This window comes from Tachypleus tridentatus, chromosome 13 (genome assembly GCF_004210375.1).
Source record: "Tachypleus tridentatus isolate NWPU-2018 chromosome 13, ASM421037v1, whole genome shotgun sequence".
NCBI classification, from domain to species: Eukaryota; Metazoa; Arthropoda; class Merostomata; order Xiphosura; family Limulidae; genus Tachypleus; species Tachypleus tridentatus.
In genome coordinates this window covers 270,681,528-270,705,734 of record NC_134837.1, presented here as the reverse complement: position 1 = coordinate 270,705,734, position 24,207 = coordinate 270,681,528, and the positions used below count along the sequence as shown (strand labels likewise).

The window sequence follows — 24,207 nt, the reverse complement described above, 5'->3', positions numbered from 1 at the left end:
CATTGCTAAATTAACTTAGCTATACAACATAAAAATGGTAGAAGCTGCAAATAAATGACTTATTGTTGCTTCTCACATTTATACAAAAAATGTGAAGTGATCAGACAACACGGGAAAGATGCAATTGATGTATAAATGATTTATTGTGGTTTCTCACATTTATACAAAAAATGTGAAATGATCAGACAAAACGGGAAAGATGCAACTGATGTATAAATGATTTATTGTGGCTTCTCACATTTATACAAAAAATGTGAAATGATCAGACAACACAGGAAAGATGCAACTGATGTATAAATGATTTATTGTGGTTTCTCATACATGTTTACATAGAGATTTTCTTTAATAAAAGAATGCAGGAAACAAAAACATGAGAAATAAATTATTTTATTGGAATTTCTACTTAATATTTACATAAGGAACTTTAACCAGAAGAAAAAGATGATTGGTTGTTCACAGCTGGATTTTAACAAATGAATGTACATATAACTTCAAATGATAAACAAAGCTACCACCATTAACTCACAACTAATCTTCTTTCATACTACATCTAATGTTTTACCAATCAAAGAAACCATTGTTTGACCTTAGCTGACACTTAATCTTGTGGGTTGTCTTGCTGTGAAATCTTAGAACAGGGAATTTGTTCTTTATTATATATCAAGGATTGTAATCTTGATTAAAAACCTGACATTAATTATATTTTGGTTAAGTGAAACTAGAAATTTGTATCACCAACGATCATTCAAATTATTACAATTTATCTATATACTTGCTGCTTGTTATTATTTTTCTGTGATACATTAACAAGTAACATGCATTTTAGAAGTTGGTAAATTTATTTCAGTAAAACAAGTAATTTTCAAGTGGTTTCAAACTTAACTGTTCTTTCATCGTAAGCTAACTTCACACTATTTGTCGAGTTCTTCTACATTTGAGCTCTTGACACCAGGTTTTGAGATGAAGTTGAGGTGGGCCTACCAGACTCTATATTAAGCAAGTGGTCCCAGTTTGGGGATCTTTTAAGCTTTAACAGAAATTGACACGTTATTATACAATACACACATACAAGAAAACATATCCTCAAAAAAAAACACCATAAATATCAGTCAGTGGACATATTCTGGTATGAATTGTCTCAACATACATATATAAATAAAATTATGGATATCATGTTTGTACAGGAAATGTGATAATTTTTTACATACATAGACGTGTACATTGGGACCACAAACTGAGCCACAAATTCAGTTGACGAATAAATTTTAAAATTTTATATATTTGTTTACAGGTTTATCAATGTCTTTAAACTATGTATACAAAATTAAATTTAGAATGTAAACTTGTACAAAAACTTTTCTTGGAAGATAATTTATCTACATGCCTAATGAAAATTATGATTTTGCATACGAAGAAAACATGTTTAATGTAAACTAAAGAAACAACTTTTAATGGAACACAAAAATAAGTTTTAATAAATAAAAAATTACAATAGGCAGTGGAAAGTTTGATGTAGAAATTACTAATTATTTATCCATTCTAAATTACTCTAAATGTTTGTTATTTCAGTAATTAATCTGATAAGTTTAATTATTTATCCATTCTAACTTTCTCTAAATGTTTGTTATTTCAGTAATTAATCAGATAAGTTTAATTATTTATCCATTCTAAATTACTCTAAATATTTGTTATTTCAGTAATTAATCTGATAAGTTTAATTATTTATCCATTCTAACTTACTCTAAATGTTTGTTATTTCAGTCATTAATCTGATAAGTTTAATTTCTGTAATACTTACATAAGTACTTTTTTGAATCGAACCCCTGTATAGATGTCCATCATATCCCCTAAGTACCGTCTGTTGTCTGGAATATTAAATACACAATAAATACTTTAAGTACCATATGTTGTCTGGAATATTAAATACACAATAAATACTTTAAGTACAATCTGTTGTCTGGAATATTAAATATACAATAAATACTTTTAATTACTGTCTGTTGTCTGGAATATTAAATACACAATAAATACTTTTAAGTACTGTCTGTTGTTTGGGGTATTAAATACACAATAAATACTTTAAGTACTGTCTGTTGTCTGGAATATTAAATACACAATAAATACTTTTAATTACTGTCTGTTGTCTGAAATATTAAATACACAATAAATACTTTTAATACACTAAGACAATATTAAATACACAATAAATACTTTTAAGTACCGTCTGTTGTCTGGACTATTAAATACACAATAAATACTTTTAAGTACCGTCTGTTGTCTAGACTATTAAATACACAATAAATACTTTTAATACACTAAGACAATATTAGATAAACAATAAATACTTTTAATACACTAAGACAATATTAAATACACAATAAATACTTTTAATACATTAAGACAATATCAAATACACAATAAATACTTTTAATACACTAAGACAATATTAAATACACAATAAATACTTTTAATACACTAAGACAATATTAAATACACAATAAATACTTTTAACACACTAAGACAATATTAAATACACAATAAATACTTTTAATTACTGTCTGTTGTCTGAAATATTAAATACACAATAAATACTTTTAATACACTAAGACAATATTAAATACACAATAAATACTTTTAAGTACCGTCTGTTGTCTGGACTATTAAATACACAATAAATACTTTTAAGTACCGTCTGTTGTCTAGACTATTAAATACACAATAAATACTTTTAATACACTAAGACAATATTAGATAAACAATAAATACTTTTAATACACTAAGACAATATTAAATACACAATAAATACTTTTAATACATTAAGACAATATCAAATACACAATAAATACTTTTAATACACTAAGACAATATTAAATACACAATAAATACTTTTAATACACTAAGACAATATTAAATACACAATAAATACTTTTAACACACTAAGACAATATTAAATACACAATAAATACTTTTAATACACTAAGACAATATTAAATACACAATAAATACTTTTAATACACTAAGACAATATTAAATACACAATAAATACTTTTAATACACTAAGACAATATTAAATACACAATAAATACTTTTAATACACTAAGACAATATTAAATACACAATAAATACTTTTAATACACTAAGACAATACAAAAACTGATAAGAAGTATGAAGTTCTTATTGCAGATGATTTTAACCAACATTTATTATAAAATATTTAAAACTAATTTACAAAGACATCAAATTTAATAAATTCATCCCTTGCATATATATGTCCATATATTTATTTTCATGTGCCTTCTTAAAAACAAATCTGTTACAATATCCTTTGGATAACAAGTCAATCTTTTGTTACATTAACATATTCCTGTACTTCTAACTATCCTAAATCTAACAAATCTGTTACAATATCCTTTGGATAACAAGTCAGTCTTTTGTTACATTGACATATTCCTGTACTTCTAACTATCCTAAATCTAACAAATCTGTTACAATATCCTTTGGATAACAAGTTAGTCTTTTGTTACATTAACATATTCCTGTACTTCTAACTATCCTAAATCTAACAAATCTGTTACAATATCCTTTGGATAACAAGTCAGTCTTTTGTTACATTGACATATTCCTGTACTTCTAACTATCCTAAATCTAACAAATCTGTTACAATATCCTTTGGATAACAAGTTAGTCTTTTGTTATATTAACATATTCCTGTACTTCTAACTATCCTAAATCTAACAAATCTGTTACAATATCCTTTGGATAACAAGTCAGTCTTTTGTTACATTGACATATTCCTGTACTTCTAACTATCCTAAATCTAACAAATCTGTTACAATATCCTTTGGATAACAAGTTAGTCTTTTGTTACATTAACATATTCCTGTACTTCTAACTATCCTAAATCTAACAAATCTGTTACAATATCCTTTGGATAACAAGTCAGTCTTTTGTTACATTGACATATTCCTGTACTTCTAACTATCCTAAATCTAGCAAATCTGTTACAATATCCTTTGGATAACAAGTTAGTCTTTTGTTATATTAACATATTCCTGTACTTCTAACTATCCTAAATCTAACAAATCTGTTACAATATCCTTTGGATAACAAGTCAGTCTTTTGTTACATTGACAAATTCCTGTACTTCTAACTATCCTAAATCTAACAAATCTGTTACAATATCCTTTGGATAACAAGTTAGTCTTTTGTTACATTAACATATTCCTGTACTTCTAACTATCCTAAATCTAACAAATCTGTTACAATATCCTTTGGATAACAAGTCAGTCTTTTGTTACATTGACATATTCCTGTACTTCTAACTATCCTAAATCTAACAAATCTGTTACAATATCCTTTGGATAACAAGTTAGTCTTTTGTTATATTAACATATTCCTGTACTTCTAACTATCCTAAATCTAACAAATCTGTTACAATATCCTTTGGATAACAAATCAGTCTTTTGTTATATAAACATATTCCTGTACTTCTAACTATCCTAAATCTAACAAATCTGTTACAATATCCTTTGGATAACAAGTCAGTCTTTTGTTACATTGACATATTCCTGTACTTCTAACTATCCTAAATCTAACAAATCTGTTACAATATCCTTTGGATAACAAGTTAGTCTTTTGTTACATTAACATATTCCTGTACTTCTAACTATCCTAAATCTAACAAATCTGTTACAATATCCTTTGGATAACAAGTCAGTCTTTTGTTACATTGACATATTCCTGTACTTCTAACTATCCTAAATCTAACAAATCTGTTACAATATCCTTTGGATAACAAGTCAGTCTTTTGTTACATTAACATATTCCTGTACTTCTAACTATCCTAAATCTAACAAATCTGTTACAATATCCTTTGGATAACAAGTCAGTCTTTTGTTACATTGACATATTCCTGTACTTCTAACTATCCTAAATATGCAATTTTTGATTTACAGAGAAATAGAGTTTTTACACATCTGTACCTTTTAATTCTCACTAAACAAAAAACAGATATAACTGACAAAGTAGCATAGTTATCCTGTGGCTGTAGGATCGGTCAGTACATTTAGTGAGGCAAACTGTGACAGTTAAACTTTATTACAAAAACAATACTGACCAATCATAACATTTTTGTCACTTGGTGAAACAAAAGTTAAAAAATGACAGTTTTTACAGGTTTGAAAAACAAAAAATGATGTTCTCAAGTTAATATACATAAAAAAAATTTATATCTGAAAGCACTTAGAAACTAGGGCAATATAATACACCCATTTCTGTCAGGAAATAATTAGTTTATTACATAAACTTGTTTTAACAGTTTTGAAATATACTTTAAAAGGGATAATTTACTCCAGAATTTAAATCAAATATCACGATTACTGTCTTTCAGTCCTTATATTAGTGTTTATTATGTGTGTAACATACAACCACTACTGTCTTTCAATCCTTATATTAGTGTTTATTATGTGTGTAACATACAACCATTACTGTCTTTCAGTCCTTATATTAGTGTTTATTATGTGTGTAACATACAACCACTACTGTCTTTCAATCCTTATATTAGTGTTTATTATGTGTGTAACATACAACCATTACTGTCTTTCAGTCCTTATATTAGTGTTTATTATGTGTGTAACATACAACTACTACTGTCTTTCAGTCCTTATATTAGTGTTTATTATGTGTGTAACATACAACCATTACTGTCTTTCAGTCCTTATATTGGTGTTTATTATGTGTGTAACATACAACCATTACTGTCTTTCAGTCCTTATATTAGTGTTTATTCTGTGTGTAACATACAACCACTACTGTCTTTCAGTCCTTATATTAGTGTTTATTATGTGTGTAACATACAACCATTACTGTCTTTCAGTCCTTATATTAGTGTTTATTATGTGTGTAACATACAACCACTACTGTCTTTCAGTCCTTATATTAGTGTTTATTATGTGTGTAACATACAACCACTACTGTCTTTCAATCCTTTAAATTAGTTTTTATCATGTGTAACATACTACAACTACTGTCTTTAAATCCTTAAATTACAGTTTTTATTATGTGTGTGACATACTACAACTACTGTCTTTAAATCCTTAAATTACAATGTTTATTATGTGTGTAACATACTACAACTACTGTTTTTAAGCCTTAAATTACAATGTTTATTATGTGTGTAAAGTACTATCACTATATCACTACTGTCTTTCAATCCTTTAAATTACAGTGTTCATTATGTGTGTGAAATACCACCACTACTGTTTTTCAATGTTGAGTTAAAGTGCTTGTGATGGTTTTAATTAATATTAACTCTTATGTTAAAGTGCTTATCAAATGTTTAAATACATAAAGTACAATTGATGGTTTAAATACTCTTATATCTAGATGTGATTTTAAACTTATAACCATGATAGAGGTTACTTTAATAATAATTATTTGTATTACAATATGACTCTAAATATTAACAGTAAGATAATCAGAATAATGTCTGGATTTCCTGATCTTGTGTGCCTGTGTGTACAGGTAGAGATCAAAGTGCACATATAATGACCTTTTATAGAGTGCAGTTCAACATCTTATTATGTAGTTAATGTCAGAGTTATCAACCATTGATTTTACCCTAGACTGTTCATTTAGTAATAATTCATGGTAATAAATACCAGATATAAAAAACAGGAATACTGTAGATATACATTTAGAAGGTTGTAGAGGTCATGCAAGTGCAATATAGAAATTGTACAGATTTAATTTTTCAGATAAACATCACTTAACACTTTCATTTGTCACTGTTTGAGCCAAACTCAATTACAACATTTGAAGAGTACATATATTTTTGTAAGATATCTGATTTTCTGTGTACAACATAACACTTAAAACTTAGCACATTTTTTGTAGATACATACAGTAAACTGGTAATTATAGTCAATATTCCTTCTTCAGTATCTGGTCAGTTCAATAAACTGATCCTTCACACATTCAGTTAGTTAAGGAACAATACTTTAAGATGTTTGTGTGTGTTTGGTGACTGACTCAGTAGGTAAACAAATAAGTCTAGATCTCTAGTTCTCACTCATATGTTCTGCCCATGTTTTAAAATTAATTCCTCAGTTAAGCAGTACAACAAAGAACCACATATCATGTTAAAAATAATCAATGATATAATTCAAGAGGGGTCACTACAACTGTCTTTGAAAGTAAATGAATGAGAAAAGTATGTATTGAATAACTTCAGAAGAGAACTTGTCTGTATAAAGTCAACATCCTGAGGAGCCAAAGGTTCCTGTAGAAACCACTTCTACCAGAGGAAATCAACAAACTCAGAGCTTCTAGCAGAGTTGCTCAACAACTTTCCCAGGAAGAAGTCTCTTAGTGACGGACAGCCAGTGACGACAAGGGACATCCTATCACGAGCCTCAGAAGTGAAATCCATCAAAAACATGGTGAATGGATAGTTTAGTGTACTATTTTATTTGTTTGGTAAGATTGTTGAAGTTACATTACAATCCACAAAATGAAACAGAGTTGAAAGCTATATATTTTTGCCAGAGAAAGCTGCTGGTTATAACAGTTAAAGTGAGTAGTAACTTATTAGAATACCAGTCACTTTAAGTATTTAGTTTCAGTTCAGTCAGTAAACAAAAGAAAACATCCAATCAGTATTAGTTACCATATATATTAAATTACACAATTAATTAACTATGAAATTCTTTATATACACTGATCTGTATGATAGTTGTAATACCATTACTGAGTAAATTATCTGTTGAAAATGATAGTTGTGAACATAAGCCTACAACTGTGTACAAGTGATAGTAGCCTGTAGCAAATGTCAAGAAAGGAATCAACTGATTTGTTAGTGTTATGTGCATTGGAATTCCTGTTTAATGTATTCATTCTAATACTAAACACAGAACCTGATTTGGCCTATATTAAGTTAAACATAACACTATTTACCAAAATGATGTGTAGATATACACTGTTTTATGTGTTACTTCTAACATTAAACATACATAAAGAACCTATTCTGGCCCACATGAAGTTAATCATAACACTAGTTAAGAAGATGATATGTAGATATACATTACTTCACATTTTACATCTAATATTAGACATAAAACCTGATTTGGACTACATTAAGTTAAACACAACACTAGTTAACAAGATGATGTGTAGATACATGCTGTTTAATGTATTTCTTCAAATATTAAGCATAGAACATGATTTGGACTACATTAAGTGAAACATAACACTAGCTACTAAGATTATGTGTAATTATGCACTATTTAATGTGCTACTTCTAATATTAAACATAGAACTTGATTTGGACTACATTAAGTGAAACATAACACTAGCTACTAAGATTATGTGTAATTATACACTATTTAATGTGCTACTTCTAATATTAAACATAGGACTTGATTTGGACTACATTAAGTGAAACATAACACTAGCTACTAAGATTATGTGTAATTATACACTATTTAATGTGTTACTTCTAATATTAAACATAGGACTTGATTTGGACTACATTAAGTGAAACATAACACTAGTTACTAAGATTATGTGTAATTATACACTATTTAATGTGTTACTTCTAATATTAAACATAGAACTTGATTTGGACTACATTAAGTGAAACATAACACTAGCTACTAAGATTACGTGTAATTATACACTGTTTAATGTGTTACTTCTAATATTAAACATAGGACTTGATTTGGACTACATTAAGTGAAACATAACACTAGCTACTAAGATTATGTGTAATTATACACTATTTAATGTGCTACTTCTAATATTAAACATAGGACTTGATTTGGACTACATTAAGTGAAACATAACACTAGCTACTAAGATTATGTGTAATTATACACTATTTAATGTGTTACTTCTAATATTAAACATAGGACTTGATTTGGACTACATTAAGTGAAACATAACACTAGTTACTAAGATTATGTGTAATTATACACTATTTAATGTGTTACTTCTAATATTAAACATAGAACTTGATTTGGACTACATTAAGTGAAACATAACACTAGCTACTAAGATTACGTGTAATTATACACTGTTTAATGTGTTACTTCTAATATTAAACATAGAACTTGATTTGGACTACATTAAGTGAAACATAACACTAGCTACTAAGATTATGTGTAATTATACACTATTTAATGTGTTACTTCTAATATTAAACATAGAACTTGATTTGGACTACATTAAGTGAAACATAACACTAGTTACTAAGATTATGTGTAATTATACACTATTTAATGTGCTACTTCTAATATTAAACATAGGACTTGATTTGGACTACATTAAATTAAACATAACACTAGTTACTCAGATTATGTGTAATTATACACTATTTAATGTGCTACTTCTAATATTAAACATAAAACCTGATTTGGACTACATTTAAGTGAAACATAACACTAGCTACTAAGATTATGTGTAATTATACACTATTTAAAGTGCTACTTCTAATATTAAACATAGAACTTGATTTGGACTACATTAAGTTAAACATAACACTAGTTACTCAGATTATGTGTAATTATACACTATTTAATGTGCTACTTCTAATATTAAACATAAAACCTGATTTGGACCACATTAAGTTAAACATAACACTAGTTACCAAGATGAATTGTGGATATATGCTGTTTAATGTATTACTTCTAATATTAAACATAGAACGTGATGTGATCTACATTAAGTTAAATATAACACTAGTTAACATGACCATATGAAATACATATATTACTTCTCATATTAGATGTAAGATATTATTTCACCTACATTAACTTGAGAATAACACTGTGTACAATGTGATATGAACAAACATCTGTCTATGAACATACTTACATGTAGGGTGAAGTTGTGAATAGACTGAAATAGAAGATAAAATTATTAAAACAGCAAATTTTTATTTTTCGAACAGAACAACGATAATTTACAATTTTATGTTAATTGAATATTATTGGATATGTGAGTAATATCTAGCTTTACTTTTGTTTAAATATTCCATACAATACATCTAACAATACAATTGTGAAGGTGTGGCACAATGGACTGAGATTCTGAACCCAGGGGTTCATCATTCATACCCCATTGCTGAAGATATATGCTCTACAATCTGGGACCATGGACGCTATCCAGTCTGACTAGATTAGCCCAAGTTTTGGTAGATGCCAATGTTGACTAGCTATCTTTTGTTAGCCTATAAGTTTAAAATTTGGGATATCTTGTCACAGATAAGTTTTGTGTAGCTTGTGTAAAATTTATGAAATAAAATAATACAAGCTACTTATAAGAAAAACATAAGATAGAGAGGTTATAAATCTTAATTTAGTTATAAAACTACTAATACATTTAATACCATCTTATGAAGTGGGCACTAGATACAAGTTACTTATAATATTAACAGTGAAATAGATAGGTTTTCAAAATTCAAAATTTGATCTTCCTAAACATTTTATGACACATACATAATAGAGATTACATCATTTGTTACACACTCTCTTGGAAGTTTACTGACAGCTATCTCCAATCACCATTCAATACCCCCCCCCAAAAAAAAAAAGGTTTGATACTGAACTTTGTAAATAATTTCTGTCAGTTATGCTAAATAATATGAAACTTCTTTCCATAGACATAATTTACTGAACATCATGAGTAAATTATAATCAAAATTTAATTACACTTCTTTTTCCCTAATACACCAATAAATATATTATAAAAACATATCTGATAATCCATATGTTAATATTAAGTAAGTTAACATGAATTTTTTTATAAGAATAATAATAATAATAAAAAAAATCTACAATTTTCCCTAGTATGAGAATTATGATATTTATTCTCTAAGTATTCCTAACACCCCTCCAAGACGTGGTATTCCTAACACCCCTCCAAGACGTGGCATTCCTAACACCCCTCCAAGACGTGGCATTCCTAACACCCCTCCAAGACGTGGTGTTCCCTCTTCTCTAATTTATACAACACCCCTCCAAGACGTGGTATTCCCTCCTTCTCTAGGTATTCCTAACACCCCTCCAAGACGTGGATAAATCTTTAGTAAAGATACTTCATTAAAAAATCTGATTTTGCTTTGTGTACCAAACACTTATAATAGTTACTAAAAGTCTGCCAAATTTTATAAAGATAAAATTAAAATATGGTTATGTGGTCAGTGAAAGATATAACACCTGTGTCTTCTAATGCTAGCTCACCTTGGAAAAACAGATTTTTTGGTGCGAGAGAAAGGAGTAGTCAGGGTATGTTTGCCCCCACAGTTACGGCCATTATGAAAACAGTTATTACAAAACACTGTTCTTCCAGATCTAAAATGGAAAATCCATGAGTGATTATCAAAATGACATGACAAATAAACAGATTTTAGACTTAATTTATTCTCAATATACACTCGTTAATCTAAACACATTATTCCATACTTCATTTCTGTTGAGGGGTTAACAGATCAACACACAACCATAATACATCACAAAAATGAAACTCAACAACTGTCAGTTTTAAAGTTATGTAAATCAGAACCAATCTAGGATAGACTGAAAAGAGTGGAGATATGACTGCAAAGTAGACCTCTACATCAATTTTACTAAAACATATCTTTGGAGAAATCCTATAATACATGAACATTTCAAGCAAATAAAGCAAAATTAATTATGAAATACATATTGACCTTAAAAATTAACATTTTTTCTTTCAAAGTGTTCAACTACTGCAGTACTATCTGAACACATATATATACACTACATAGCCAAAAGTATGTGGATACCCGACCATCACACTCATATGCACTTGTTGAACATCTCATTCCAAAACCATGGGCATTAATATGGAGTTGGTCCCACCTTTGGTGATATAACAACCTCCACTCTTCTGGGAAGGATTTTCACTAGATTTTGGAACATGGCTGCAGAGATTTGCTCCTATTCAGCCTTAAGAGCATTAATAAGGTTGGGTGAAAAGGTCTGGTCATTTTACACTCTATCATTAAGATTTCCTTTCACTGGAACTGAAGAGCCTAGTCTAAACCATGAAAAACAGCCCCAGACCATTATTCCTCCTCCACAAAACTTTACAGTTGGCACTATGCATTCAGACAGGTAGCATTCTCCTGGCATCTGCCAAACCCAGAAAATGAGTTTCCAATGTTCCAGGGTCCAATAGTGGTGTGATTTACACCACTCTGGCCGACACTTGGCATTGTGATCTTAGGCTTGTGTGCGGTTGCTAGGCCATGGAAACCTATTTCATGAAGCTCCCAACAAACAGTTGTTGTGCTGATGTTGCTACCAGAGGCAGTTTGAAACTTGGTAGTGAGTGATGCAACTGTGGATAGACAATTTTTATGCACTTCAGTGCTTGACAGTCCTGTTCTGTGAGCTTGTGTGGCCTACTGTTTTGTGGCTGAGCTGTTGTTACTCATAGATGTTTCCACTTCACAATAACAGCACTTACAGTTGACTGCAGCAGCTCTAGCTGGGCAGGTATTTGACCATCTGACTTGTTGGAAAGGTGACATCCTGTGACAGTGCCACGTTACAAATCACTGAGCTCTTCAGTACAACCCATTCTATTGCCAATGTTTGTCTACAGAGATTGCATGGCTGTATGCTTGATTTTATGCACCTGTTAGCAATGGATATGGCAGAAATAGTTGAACCCACTAATTAGAAGGCATGTCCACATACTTTTGGCCATGTAGTGTGCAAATGTATCTATTATAACCATAATTTTTTAAAAAAGATCCTAGGGTACAAGCTACAACGTGGGTTTACAAAATGTTTCTTAGGTTTTGGATACGTGTATATATATATATCAAAGTTTAAAACTTACTTTATGTATCAGACAGTTTTAAACAACCTTGTCATATTTATGTAACAAGCTCTTGTGCATTTCTGAAAGTTGTTTAATATTACTATTATAATTTGTAGTAGTTTGAGTTAAATAACACAATTACTATGCATAGTAATTTTGGTAAATGAAAGTAAGTCAGTCAAAGTTTTAACTTTAGAGTTAGTGGTGTAAGTTGTACTACAATTTTAAATTAGGCTTTGCAAGTGTAATGGTAGTTTAGGTTTGGATATAATTCATCTTGTAACTTGAAGAACAGGATAAATACATTATGTTATTAAATAAATATAATATAAAATCTAGTTTATTGTCTTTTGGTGTTTTAATAATTAACTTGTTTACCTGAACTTATATCTATTAATTTAAATTCAGTTTATAGATACACCTAGGTTATAACATAAACCAAGCTAAATACATTGTATTGTTAATGTTATGTATATATCAAAGTAAAGTCTAGTTATTGTCCCTTCTAATACAGCTATATTTCTAAGTTGTATATAAATAAAATAAACATAATTACTTTACAGTGAAGACAAAGTAGTGCCAAAAAATTAATATAATTTATTCTTAAACATTAGGATTAATAGTCAAAGTATCAATAACAGGCTACTGGTATTTGATACAAGTGTAGGAATAAAGTGTTCACAGTTTTTTAAATGTTATGGGTTTTAACTGAGAACTTACAAATGTCATGTACTTTTAAGGAAGCTAGTAGTGAAGATGTGTGACTGTTATATAGACTTTGTAGGTTGGAGGATATCCTAAGTAAAGTAGAGACAAGAGAAGTATAGACTGTGGGAAATAATAGCAGTATTCAAAAAGAAGCTTACACTTTTATGTGCAAGGAACATGGCAGTTAAAAATGGTGTCTGAGAAGTTAGAAAGAGTATTGTTAGGACTAAAAGTAGTGAATTTAACTGTTAATGAGCCTACTCTGTTGAGCAAAAGACTTCAGCCCTTGGTTTACGTAAATGACGAACTACTGGAGAAAAGGAAAACTAAACGGGCAGAAAAGAATGTGGAAAATAAACTTAAGGAGATGAAAGTTATAGGTGATACCTAAACAAAGCCTATGAATGGGATAGTTTGTAGGGTAAGTATGGTAAAAAAAATTAAATTGTGTTACCTGGAGGAGGATATAACTGGCAGAGCAGTAGATAAAATAGAGGGGACTAGCAGAGATGCAGTTTTTGTTGTGTATGTAGGGGCTAATGATGTACAGAAAGATAGGTCAGAGTAACTAATTAATAAGTTGAAGAGGTTGATAAAGGTATTTAAAAAGAAAGTCCATAACTTAATTTTGTCAGGGATAATGCAGAGAATTAAGTATGAGGATGGAGTTATAAGTAGGTGACTAGGGCTAAATATAATGCTAGATATACACTGCTGACCAAACTCTTAAGGCCAATGAACATAAAGACAAAATATGCATTTTGTGTTGTTACACTCAACCACTTATTTGAGCAGAGCTTCGAAAGATGAAAATAAAAGGGAAAGTAAAAATAAAACACTTTTAGCATTGAGTAGGGAAAATGTGAATACCATGAAATTAACCTAAATACTAGCTGGTCAAAAGTTTAAGACCACACCAAAAAGAAGTCCTAAACAGGGTAGGAAATGTCTAACAAGAGGTCTCAGTAGTGAGTTGCATGGCTGTCATTGCAAATAACTTCAAACATTTGCTTTGGCATGATCAATATAAGCATTTGCAGAAGGCTGGCTGGAATGTTATTCCAAGTGGTGAAGATGGCTTCACAAAGATCATGCACTATTTGGAATTGACGTCCATTTCTATAGACTTCCCTTGCCATCCAGCCCCAAACATTTTCAATTGGGTTCAGTTTGGGCAAACACGCTGGATGGTCCAAAAGAATCACGTTATTCGCCATGAAAAAGTCCTTTGTCCTGCAGGCATTGTCCTGCTGAAAGATCCAGTCATTTTCACACAAGCGAGGGCCTTCAGTCAATAAAGATGCTCTCTCCAACATGCCAGTGTAGCCAACTGCTGTTTGACGCCCCCTGTATAACCTGAAGCTCCATTGTTCCATGGAAGGAGAAAGCACCCCAGATCATGGTGGAACCTCCTCCACTGTGTTGTGTAGCAAATGTCTCCAGTGGGATATCCTTATCGTGTCAGTAACATTGGAAGCCATCTGGACCATCCAGGTTAAATTTTTTGTTATCAGAGAACAAAACCTTCATCCACTTTCTTACGTCCCATGTTTGGTGCTTCTCAGCAAAGTTTAACCGTGGTGTGGAAGGAGGCGTGGCCTTTGAAGATGTTTATGGTTTTTAAAGCTTTTCTCTCATAGATGCCATCGTATTGTTCTTGAGCTGTATTCTGCATTCGTAAGGGCCTTAATTTGGTTTGACGATTGGCTGGTGTCTTGCCAGACAACCCATTAAATCCTTCTGCTCAATGTCGGCAAAATTTTCTTGGGCTGACCACTTGAAATTCTTGTTCTGTATCCCTCAGGGTCTTTTAAGAAATTTGCAACAGCACTTTTACTCTGCCCAATCTCACCAGCGATGGTACACTGAGAGAGACCTTGCTTTTGCAGCTCAACAATGCTGCCATGTTCAAACTCTCAACTTTTTAGTTTTTGTCATGTTTTTACCCAATGTAACACAGGAGATGTCAGTGGGAGATGTTGACAATGCTAATGTTTGAACATAAATGACTAAATTTTGTTATATGTTTACCAATTAATACTTCCTTTCAGTATGGTCTTAAACTTTTGACCAGCTAGTATTTAGGGTAATTTCATAGTGTTCATATTTTCCCTACTAAATGCTGAAAGTTTTTTATTTTCATCTTTCGAAGTTTTACTCAAATAAGTGGTTGAGTCTAACAATGCAAAATGCATATTTTTTTCTTTATGTTCATTAGCCTTAAGATTTTGACCAGAAGTGTATAAGAAATAAAACAGATGGCTTTAGAGCACTGGTAGGAACAAAAGATTGTGATTTAATGGGAATAACCGAAATATAGTTAAATGTAAATTATTTTGATTATTGAAATTTCTTTGATATTTAGGGTTTAGGCTATTTAATTGGGATAGAATATGTATTAAAAAGAGGGCTTTAAGTGTAAAATGTGAGTTACATCCCGTTGAAGTTGAGGATATGAAAGATAATAGCAAGTATATTGAATTCATTTGGGTTTCTGTTAGTGGATATAAAGGAAAGAGGCTTTTAGTGAGAATTTGTTACAGACCACCAGATGATACCAACAAAATTAGTGAGAAACTTTACAGCTGTTATTGAAGTCATAATTATAGGTGATTTTAATTTTTGACATATAGATTTGAAAATGCTAGAGTGAAACCATGAAGAGAAAAGGTTTTTAGAAACTGTTTAAGATGACTTTCCTCACATATCAGTTAAGGAACCAACTACAAGTAATGCTGTTTCAGATTTGTTAAATTCACATATAAAAATGATTTAGATGGTGGTAACTGTGGAACATCTGGGTACAAGTGATCATTGTTTCATTAGGTTTAATGTTTTCCTACATATGGAGAGAAGGATTTAGATGGTGGAAACTGTGGAACATCTGGGTACAAATGATCATTGTTTCATTAGGTTTAATGTTTTCCGACATATGGAGAGAAGAAATAATGACAATTTGGTGACAAATTTCAAAGTAAATTTTGTAAGGAAATAACAACAATTATTTGTTGTGAAAATAGTAGATAAGTTATCTGTAGACACTGATCAGATGTGTAAAATATTTAAATATTCAATTCCTTATCCCTACAGACATGGGTCTTCCTATGATCCCAGGTCAAAGGCCATGTTACTGGGTTTATAGACTCACATTCAACATTTTATTGAACTATTTTACAAATGTATGTCAATAGGATTGGCATTAAGCTGTAGATTATAATTCATATTTTAGTATTATTCATTGATCAATTTCATAATTTAAAGGTAAATACCGAAAAGAACCACCTAAATATCTATTTTTGTGTATCACATGGTATGTTAAATGTAGCTTTGGTTCAAATTAAATGTCTGTGTTGTAAAAATACAAAGTCTACAGTTTCTACCAAATTAAATACTCATATTAATGATACTTACAAGCTAGAATTTAAGAACCTCCCATCATTTCTATTTTGTGAGATATTGATATATTTAAATGTTGAATCAATCATGGTGGCTTCACCCACCTCTTGCACTTTTGGAAATACTTGCTATATACACCTACTTAGCTCTGTGACATGTTTATAACTGAAAGCTCAGAATGCCCCACCCCCCTAGTGGTTTTATCAACCTCTGTAAAGTATTTACAGAAGAATGTCTTTCTTTTTATGCTAGAGTAAAGTAAGACATTAGTGAGGTCAAAACATATTGATTTATACCCTAATACAGATTAGTTACTAAGCATGATAAATTATAATGGAATTCTGTTGTACTGTTGTAGTAATTTATAATTTTCTCTTTGTTATTACAAACGTATTTATATAAAAAAATTTTTCCTGAAAGTGTGTAATGGTAAATAAAAGTTTTATCTTACTTTTCAGCGGTTGTTTGCCTACTGTGTTTCTTAAAAACAAATACTTATTATTTCACGTACGTATGTCATGAATATCGTAAAATATTTTCGTGATGTAACTGTATATACGGTTAACAGCAATTGTGAAAAATATAAAGCAATCATAACAGCTTACTTTTGAGGTACTGAAACAGCAAAATGTAAGTGTTCATTTAAAACAGTGTGAGTAGAGATGTGGTTAACTCCTTGGGAAGAGGTTTCAAATTCACTGAGTGAAAATCCCGAGATCTCTGTTGGTTGAGAAAAGGAAACTACAGATGCATTGTCTTTTTGTAATTGGGTTAGTTCCTTTTGAATTATAGTCATCTTCATTGTATTCAAGTAATCACTAAATGAAGGAAATATGCAAATACACACATAAATAAACACTTTGTATAAATGTATACACATAGGACAAGGAACTTCAATGAAAGAGAAAATGTTTCTGTACATGTTACACAATTAAAAATTACAAAATTAAAGTGCTATTAAAAATATGCATAGAGAGCAATTGTAACAAACAATGCACAATGTGTGTTCAAATAATGTCATACACCTTTCACACAAAAAGCCCACAGTGAACAGATAAAGAACGATATGAATTATCATTAACCTTTATGAATATATCACATACTTTTTATTTCTTTTAACATACATAAAAGTTAAAATATAATCTATGATGTAGAAGCCTAGCTCACTTTCAGACTTTCACACATACATAAAGTTTATGTATCATAGTATCCACACACAGTATAAAAACAATTTAGAAAATACATTTGTAATAACATTCACACAACAGAAGAGCAATACATCTAGTAAAACAGAAGTTTTTATGAATTACAATAAGAGTGGAACAATAAAACTGTTACTTGTTATTTTCTGTGGCATATCAACAGTAGAATACTGAAACTACAAACTGATGTTTTATAGCATTACACCAAGAGTAGAACACTGAAACTACAAACTGATGTTTAATAGCATTACACCAAGAGTAGAACACTGAAACTACAAAATGATGTTTTATAGCATTACACCAAGAGTGGAACACTGAAACTACAAAATGATAAATGTTTTACTACACCAAGAGTAGAACACTGAAACTACAAACTGATAAATGTTTTACTACACCAAGAGTAGAACACTGAAACTACAAACTGATAAATGTTTATAGCACTACACCAGGAGTAGAACACTGAAACTACAAACTGATAAATGTTTATAGCACTACACCAGGAGTAGAACACTGAAACTACAAACTGATAAATGTTTTATTTCACAACACCAACAGTAGAATACTGAAACTACAAACTGATGTTTTATAGCATTACACCAAGAGTAGAACACTGAAACCACAAACTGATGTTTTATAGCCCTACACCAAGAGCAGAACACTGAAACTACAAACTGATGTTTTATAGCATTACACCAAGAGTAGAACACTGAAACTACAAACTGATGTTTTATAGCATCACACCAAGAGTAGAACACTGAAACTACAAACTGATGTTTTATAGCATTACACCAAGAGTAGAACACTGAAACTACAAACTGATGTTTTATAGCATTACACCAAGAGTAGAACACTGGAACTACAAACTGGTGTTTTATAGCATTACACCAAGAGTAGAACACTGAAACTACAAACTGATAAATGTTATATAGCATTACACCAACAGTAAATACTGAAACTACAAAATGATGTTTTATAGCATTACACCAGGAGTATAACACTGAAACTACAAACTGATAAATGTTTTATAGCATTACACCAAGAGTAGAACACTGAAACTACAAACTGATAAATGTTTTATAGCACTAACAGTAGAATACTGAAACTACAAACTGATATTTTATAGCATTACACCAAGACTAGAACATTGAAACTACAAACTGATAAATGTTTTATTTCACTACACCAAGAGTAGAACACTGAAACTACAAACTGATAAATGTTTTATAGCACTACACCAAGAGTAGAACACTGAAACTACAAACTGATGTTTCATAGCATTACACCAAGAGTAGAACACTGAAACTACAAACTGATAAATGTTATATAGCATTACACCAACAGTAAATACTGAAACTACAAAATGATGTTTTATAGCATTACACCAGGAGTATAACACTGAAACTACAAACTGATAAATGTTTTATAGCATTACACCAAGAGTAGAACACTGAAACTACAAACTGATAAATGTTTTATAGCACTAACAGTAGAATACTGAAACTACAAACTGATATTTTATAGCATTACACCAAGACTAGAACACTGAAACTACAAACTGATAAATGTTTTATTTCACTACACCAAGAGTAGAACACTGAAACTACAAACTGATAAATGTTTTATAGCACTACACCAAGAGTAGAACACTGAAACTACAAACTGATGTTTCATAGCATTACACCAAGAGTAGAACACTGAAACTACAAACTGGTGTTTTATAGCATTACACTAAGAGCAGAACACTGAAACTACAAACTGATAAATGTTTTATAGCATTACACCAAGAGTAGAACACTGAAACTACAAACTGATAAAAGTTATATAGCATTACACCAACAGTAGAATACTGAAACTACAAAATGATGTTTTATAGCATTACACCAAGAGTGAAACACTGAAACTACAAATTAATGTTTTATAGCACTACACCAAGAGTAAAACACTGAAACTACAAACTGATAAATGTTTTATTTCACTACACCAAGAGTAGAACACTGAAACTACAAACTCATCAATGTTTTATTTCACTACACCAAGAGTAGAACACTGAAACTACAAACTGATAAATGTTTTATAGCACTACACCAAGAGTAGAACACTGAAACTACAAAATGATAAATGTTTTACTACACCAAGAGTAGAACACTGTAACTACAAACTGATAAATGTTTTACTACAACAAGAGTAGAACACTGAAACTACAAACTGATAAATGTTTATAGCACTACACCAGGAGTAGAACACTGAAACTACAAACTGATAAATGTTTTATTTCACAACACCAACAGTAGAATACTGAAACTACAAACTGATGTTTTATAGCATTACACCAAGAGTAGAACACTGAAACTACAAACTGATAAATGTTTTATAGCACTACACCAAGAGTAGAACACTGAAACTACAAACTGATGTTTTATAGCATTACACCAAGAGTAGAACACTGAAACTACAAACTGGTGTTTTATAGCATTACACCAAGAGTAGAACACTGAAACTACAAACTGATAAATGTTTTATAGCATTACACCAAGAGTAGAACACTGAAACTACAAACTGATAAATGTTTTATTTCACTACACCAACAATAGAATACTGAAACTACAAACTGATGTTTTATAGCATTACACCAAGAGTAGAACACTGAAACTACAAACTGGTGTTTTATAGCATTACACCAAGAGTAGAACACTGAAACTACAAACTGATGTTTTATAGCATTACACCAAGAGTAGAACACTGAAACTACAAACTGGTGTTTTATTTCACTACACCAAGAGTAGAACACTGAAACTACAAACTCATAAATGTTTTATTTCACTACACCAAGAGTAGAACACTGAAACTACAAACTGATAAATGTTTTATAGCACTACACCAAGAGTAGAATACTGAAACTACAAACTGGTGTTTTATAGCATTACACCTAGAGTAGAACACTGAAACTACAAACTGATAAATGTTTTATAGCATTACACCAAGAGTAGAACACTGAAACTACAAACTGATAAATGTTTTATAGCACTACACCAAGAGTAGAACACTGAAACTACAAACTGGTGTTTTATAGCATTACACCAAGAGTAGAACACTGAAACTACAAACTGATGTTTTATAGCATTACACCAAGAGTAGAACACTGAAACTACAAACTGGTGTTTTATTTCACTACACCAAGAGTAGAACACTGAAACTACAAACTGATAAATGTTTTATAGCACTACACCAAGAGTAGAACACTGAAACTACAAACTGATGTTTTATAGCATTACACCAAGAGTAGAACACTGAAACTACAAACTGGTGTTTTATAGCATTACACCTAGAGTAGAACACTGAAACTACAAACTGATAAATGTTTTATAGCATTACAACAAGAGTAGAACACTGAAACTACAAACTGATAAATGTTTTATAGCACTACACCAAGAGTAGAACACTGAAACTACAAACTGATGTTTTATAGCATTACACCAAGAGTAGAACACTGAAACTACAAACTGGTGTTTTATAGCATTACACCAAGAGTAGAACACTGAAACTACAAACTGGTGTTTTATAGCATTACACCAAGAGTAGAACACTGAAACTACAAACTGGTGTTTTATAGCATTACACCAACAGTAAATACTGAAACTACAAAATGATGTTTTATAGCATTACACCAGGAGTATAACACTGAAACTACAAACTGATAAATGTTTTATAGCATTACACCAAGAGTAGAACACTGAAACTACAAACTGATAAATGTTTTATAGCACTACACCAACAGTAGAATACTGAAACTACAAAATGATGTTTTATAGCATTACACCAAGAGTAGAACACTGAAACTACAAACTGATGTTTTATAGCATTACACCAAGAGTAGAACACTGAAACTACAAACTGGTGTTTTATAGCATTACACCAAGAGTAGAACACTGAAACTACAAACTGATAAATGTTATATAGCATTACACCAACAGTAAATACTGAAACTACAAAATGATGTTTTATAGCATTACACCAGGAGTATAACACTGAAACTACAAACTGATAAATGTTTTATAGCATTACACCAAGAGTAGAACACTGAAACTACAAAGTGATAAATGTTTTATAGCACTAACAGTAGAATACTGAAACTACAAACTGATATTTTATAGCATTACACCAAGACTAGAACACTGAAACTACAAACTGATAAATGTTTTATTTCACTACACCAAGAGTAGAACACTGAAACTACAAACTGATAATTGTTTTATAGCACTACACCAAGAGTAGAACACTGAAACTACAAACTGATGTTTTATAGCATTACACCAAGAGTAGAACACTGAAACTACAAACTGGTGTTTTATAGCATTACACTAAGAGCAGAACACTGAAACTACAAACTAATAAATGTTTTATAGCATTACACCAAGAGTAGAACACTGAAACTAGAAATTGATGTTTTTAGCACTACACCAAGAGTAGAACACTGAAACTACAAACTGATAAATGTTTTATTTCACTACACCAAGAGTAGAACACTGAAACTACAAACTCATAAATGTTTTATTTCACTACACCAAGAGTAGAACACTGAAACTACAAACTCATAAATGTTTTATAGCACTACACCAAGAGTAGAACACTGAAACTACAACCTGATGTTTTATAGTATTACACCAAGAGTAGAACACTGAAACTACAAACTGGTGTTTTATAGCATTACACCAAGAGTAGAACACTGAAACTACAAACTGATGTTTTATAGCATTACACCAAGAGTAGAACACTGAAACTACAAACTCATAAATGTTTTATTTCACTACACCAAGAGTAGAACACTGAAACTACAAACTGATGTTTTATCGCATTACACCAAGAGTAGAACACTGAAACTACAAACTGGTGTTTTATAGCATTATACCTAGAGTAGAACACTGAAACTACAAACTGATAAATGTTTTATAGCATTACACCAAGAGTAGAACACTGAAACTACAAACTGATAAATGTTGTATTTCACTACACCAAGAGTAGAACACTGAAACTACAAACTGATAAATGTTTTATAGCACTACACCAAGAGTAGAACACTGAAACTACAAACTGATGTTTTATAGCATTACACCAAGAGTAGAACACTGAAACTACAAACTGGTGTTTTATAGCATTACACCAAGAGTAGAACACTGAAACTACAAACTGATGTTTTATAGCATTACACCAAGAGTAGAACACTGAAACTACAAACTGGTGTTTTATTTCACTACACCAAGAGTAGAACACTGAAACTACAAACTCATAAATGTTTTATTTCACTACACCAAGAGTAGAACACTGAAACTACAAACTGATAAATGTTTTATAGCACTACACCAAGAGTAGAACACTGAAACTACAAACTGATGTTTTATAGCATTACACCAAGAGTAGAACACTGAAACTACAAACTGGTGTTTTATAGCATTACACCTAGAGTAGAACACTGAAACTACAAACTGATAAATGTTTTATAGCATTACAACAAGAGTAGAACACTGAAACTACAAACTGATAAATGTTTTATAGCACTACACCAAGAGTAGAACACTGAAACTACAAACTGATGTTTTATAGCATTACACCAAGAGTAGAACACTGAAACTACAAACTGGTGTTTTATAGCATTACACCAAGAGTAGAACACTGAAACTACAAACTGATGTTTTATAGCATTACACCAAGAGTAGAACACTGAAACTACAAACTGGTGTTTTATAGCATTACACCAAGAGTAGAACACTGAAACTACAAACTGATAAATGTTTTATAGCATTACACCAAGAATAGAACACTAAAACTACAAACTGATAAATGTTTTATAACACTACACCAACAGTAGAATACTAAAACTACAAACTGATATTTTATAGCATTACACCAAGACTAGAACACTGAAACTACAAACTGATAAATGTTTTATAGCACTACACCAAGAGTAGAACACTGAAACTACAAACTGGTGTTTTATAGCATTACACCAACAGTAGAACACTGAAACTACAAACTGATAAATGTGATATAGCATTAC

General features: G+C 30.7%; 1 protein-coding gene across 3 annotated transcripts in view; it reads right to left on the bottom strand.

Moving 5' to 3' along the window:
- Positions 1 to 290: 290 nt before the first annotated feature.
- The window catches only part of LOC143238107 (uncharacterized), a 49,154-nt gene continuing 25,237 nt past the window's right edge, over positions 291 to 24,207 (bottom strand). For all 3 annotated transcript variants that reach the window (XM_076478063.1, XM_076478061.1, XM_076478062.1), the window contains 5 exons: positions 17,559 to 17,771; positions 11,238 to 11,348; positions 9,871 to 9,894; positions 1,799 to 1,865; positions 291 to 1,027 (listed from right to left, as the gene is read on the bottom strand). In XM_076478063.1, the coding sequence (XP_076334178.1) occupies positions 929 to 1,027; positions 1,799 to 1,865; positions 9,871 to 9,894; positions 11,238 to 11,348; positions 17,559 to 17,771 (514 nt within the window). In that variant the 3' untranslated portion in view covers positions 291 to 928. The remainder of the gene's footprint in view (positions 1,028 to 1,798; positions 1,866 to 9,870; positions 9,895 to 11,237; positions 11,349 to 17,558; positions 17,772 to 24,207) is intronic.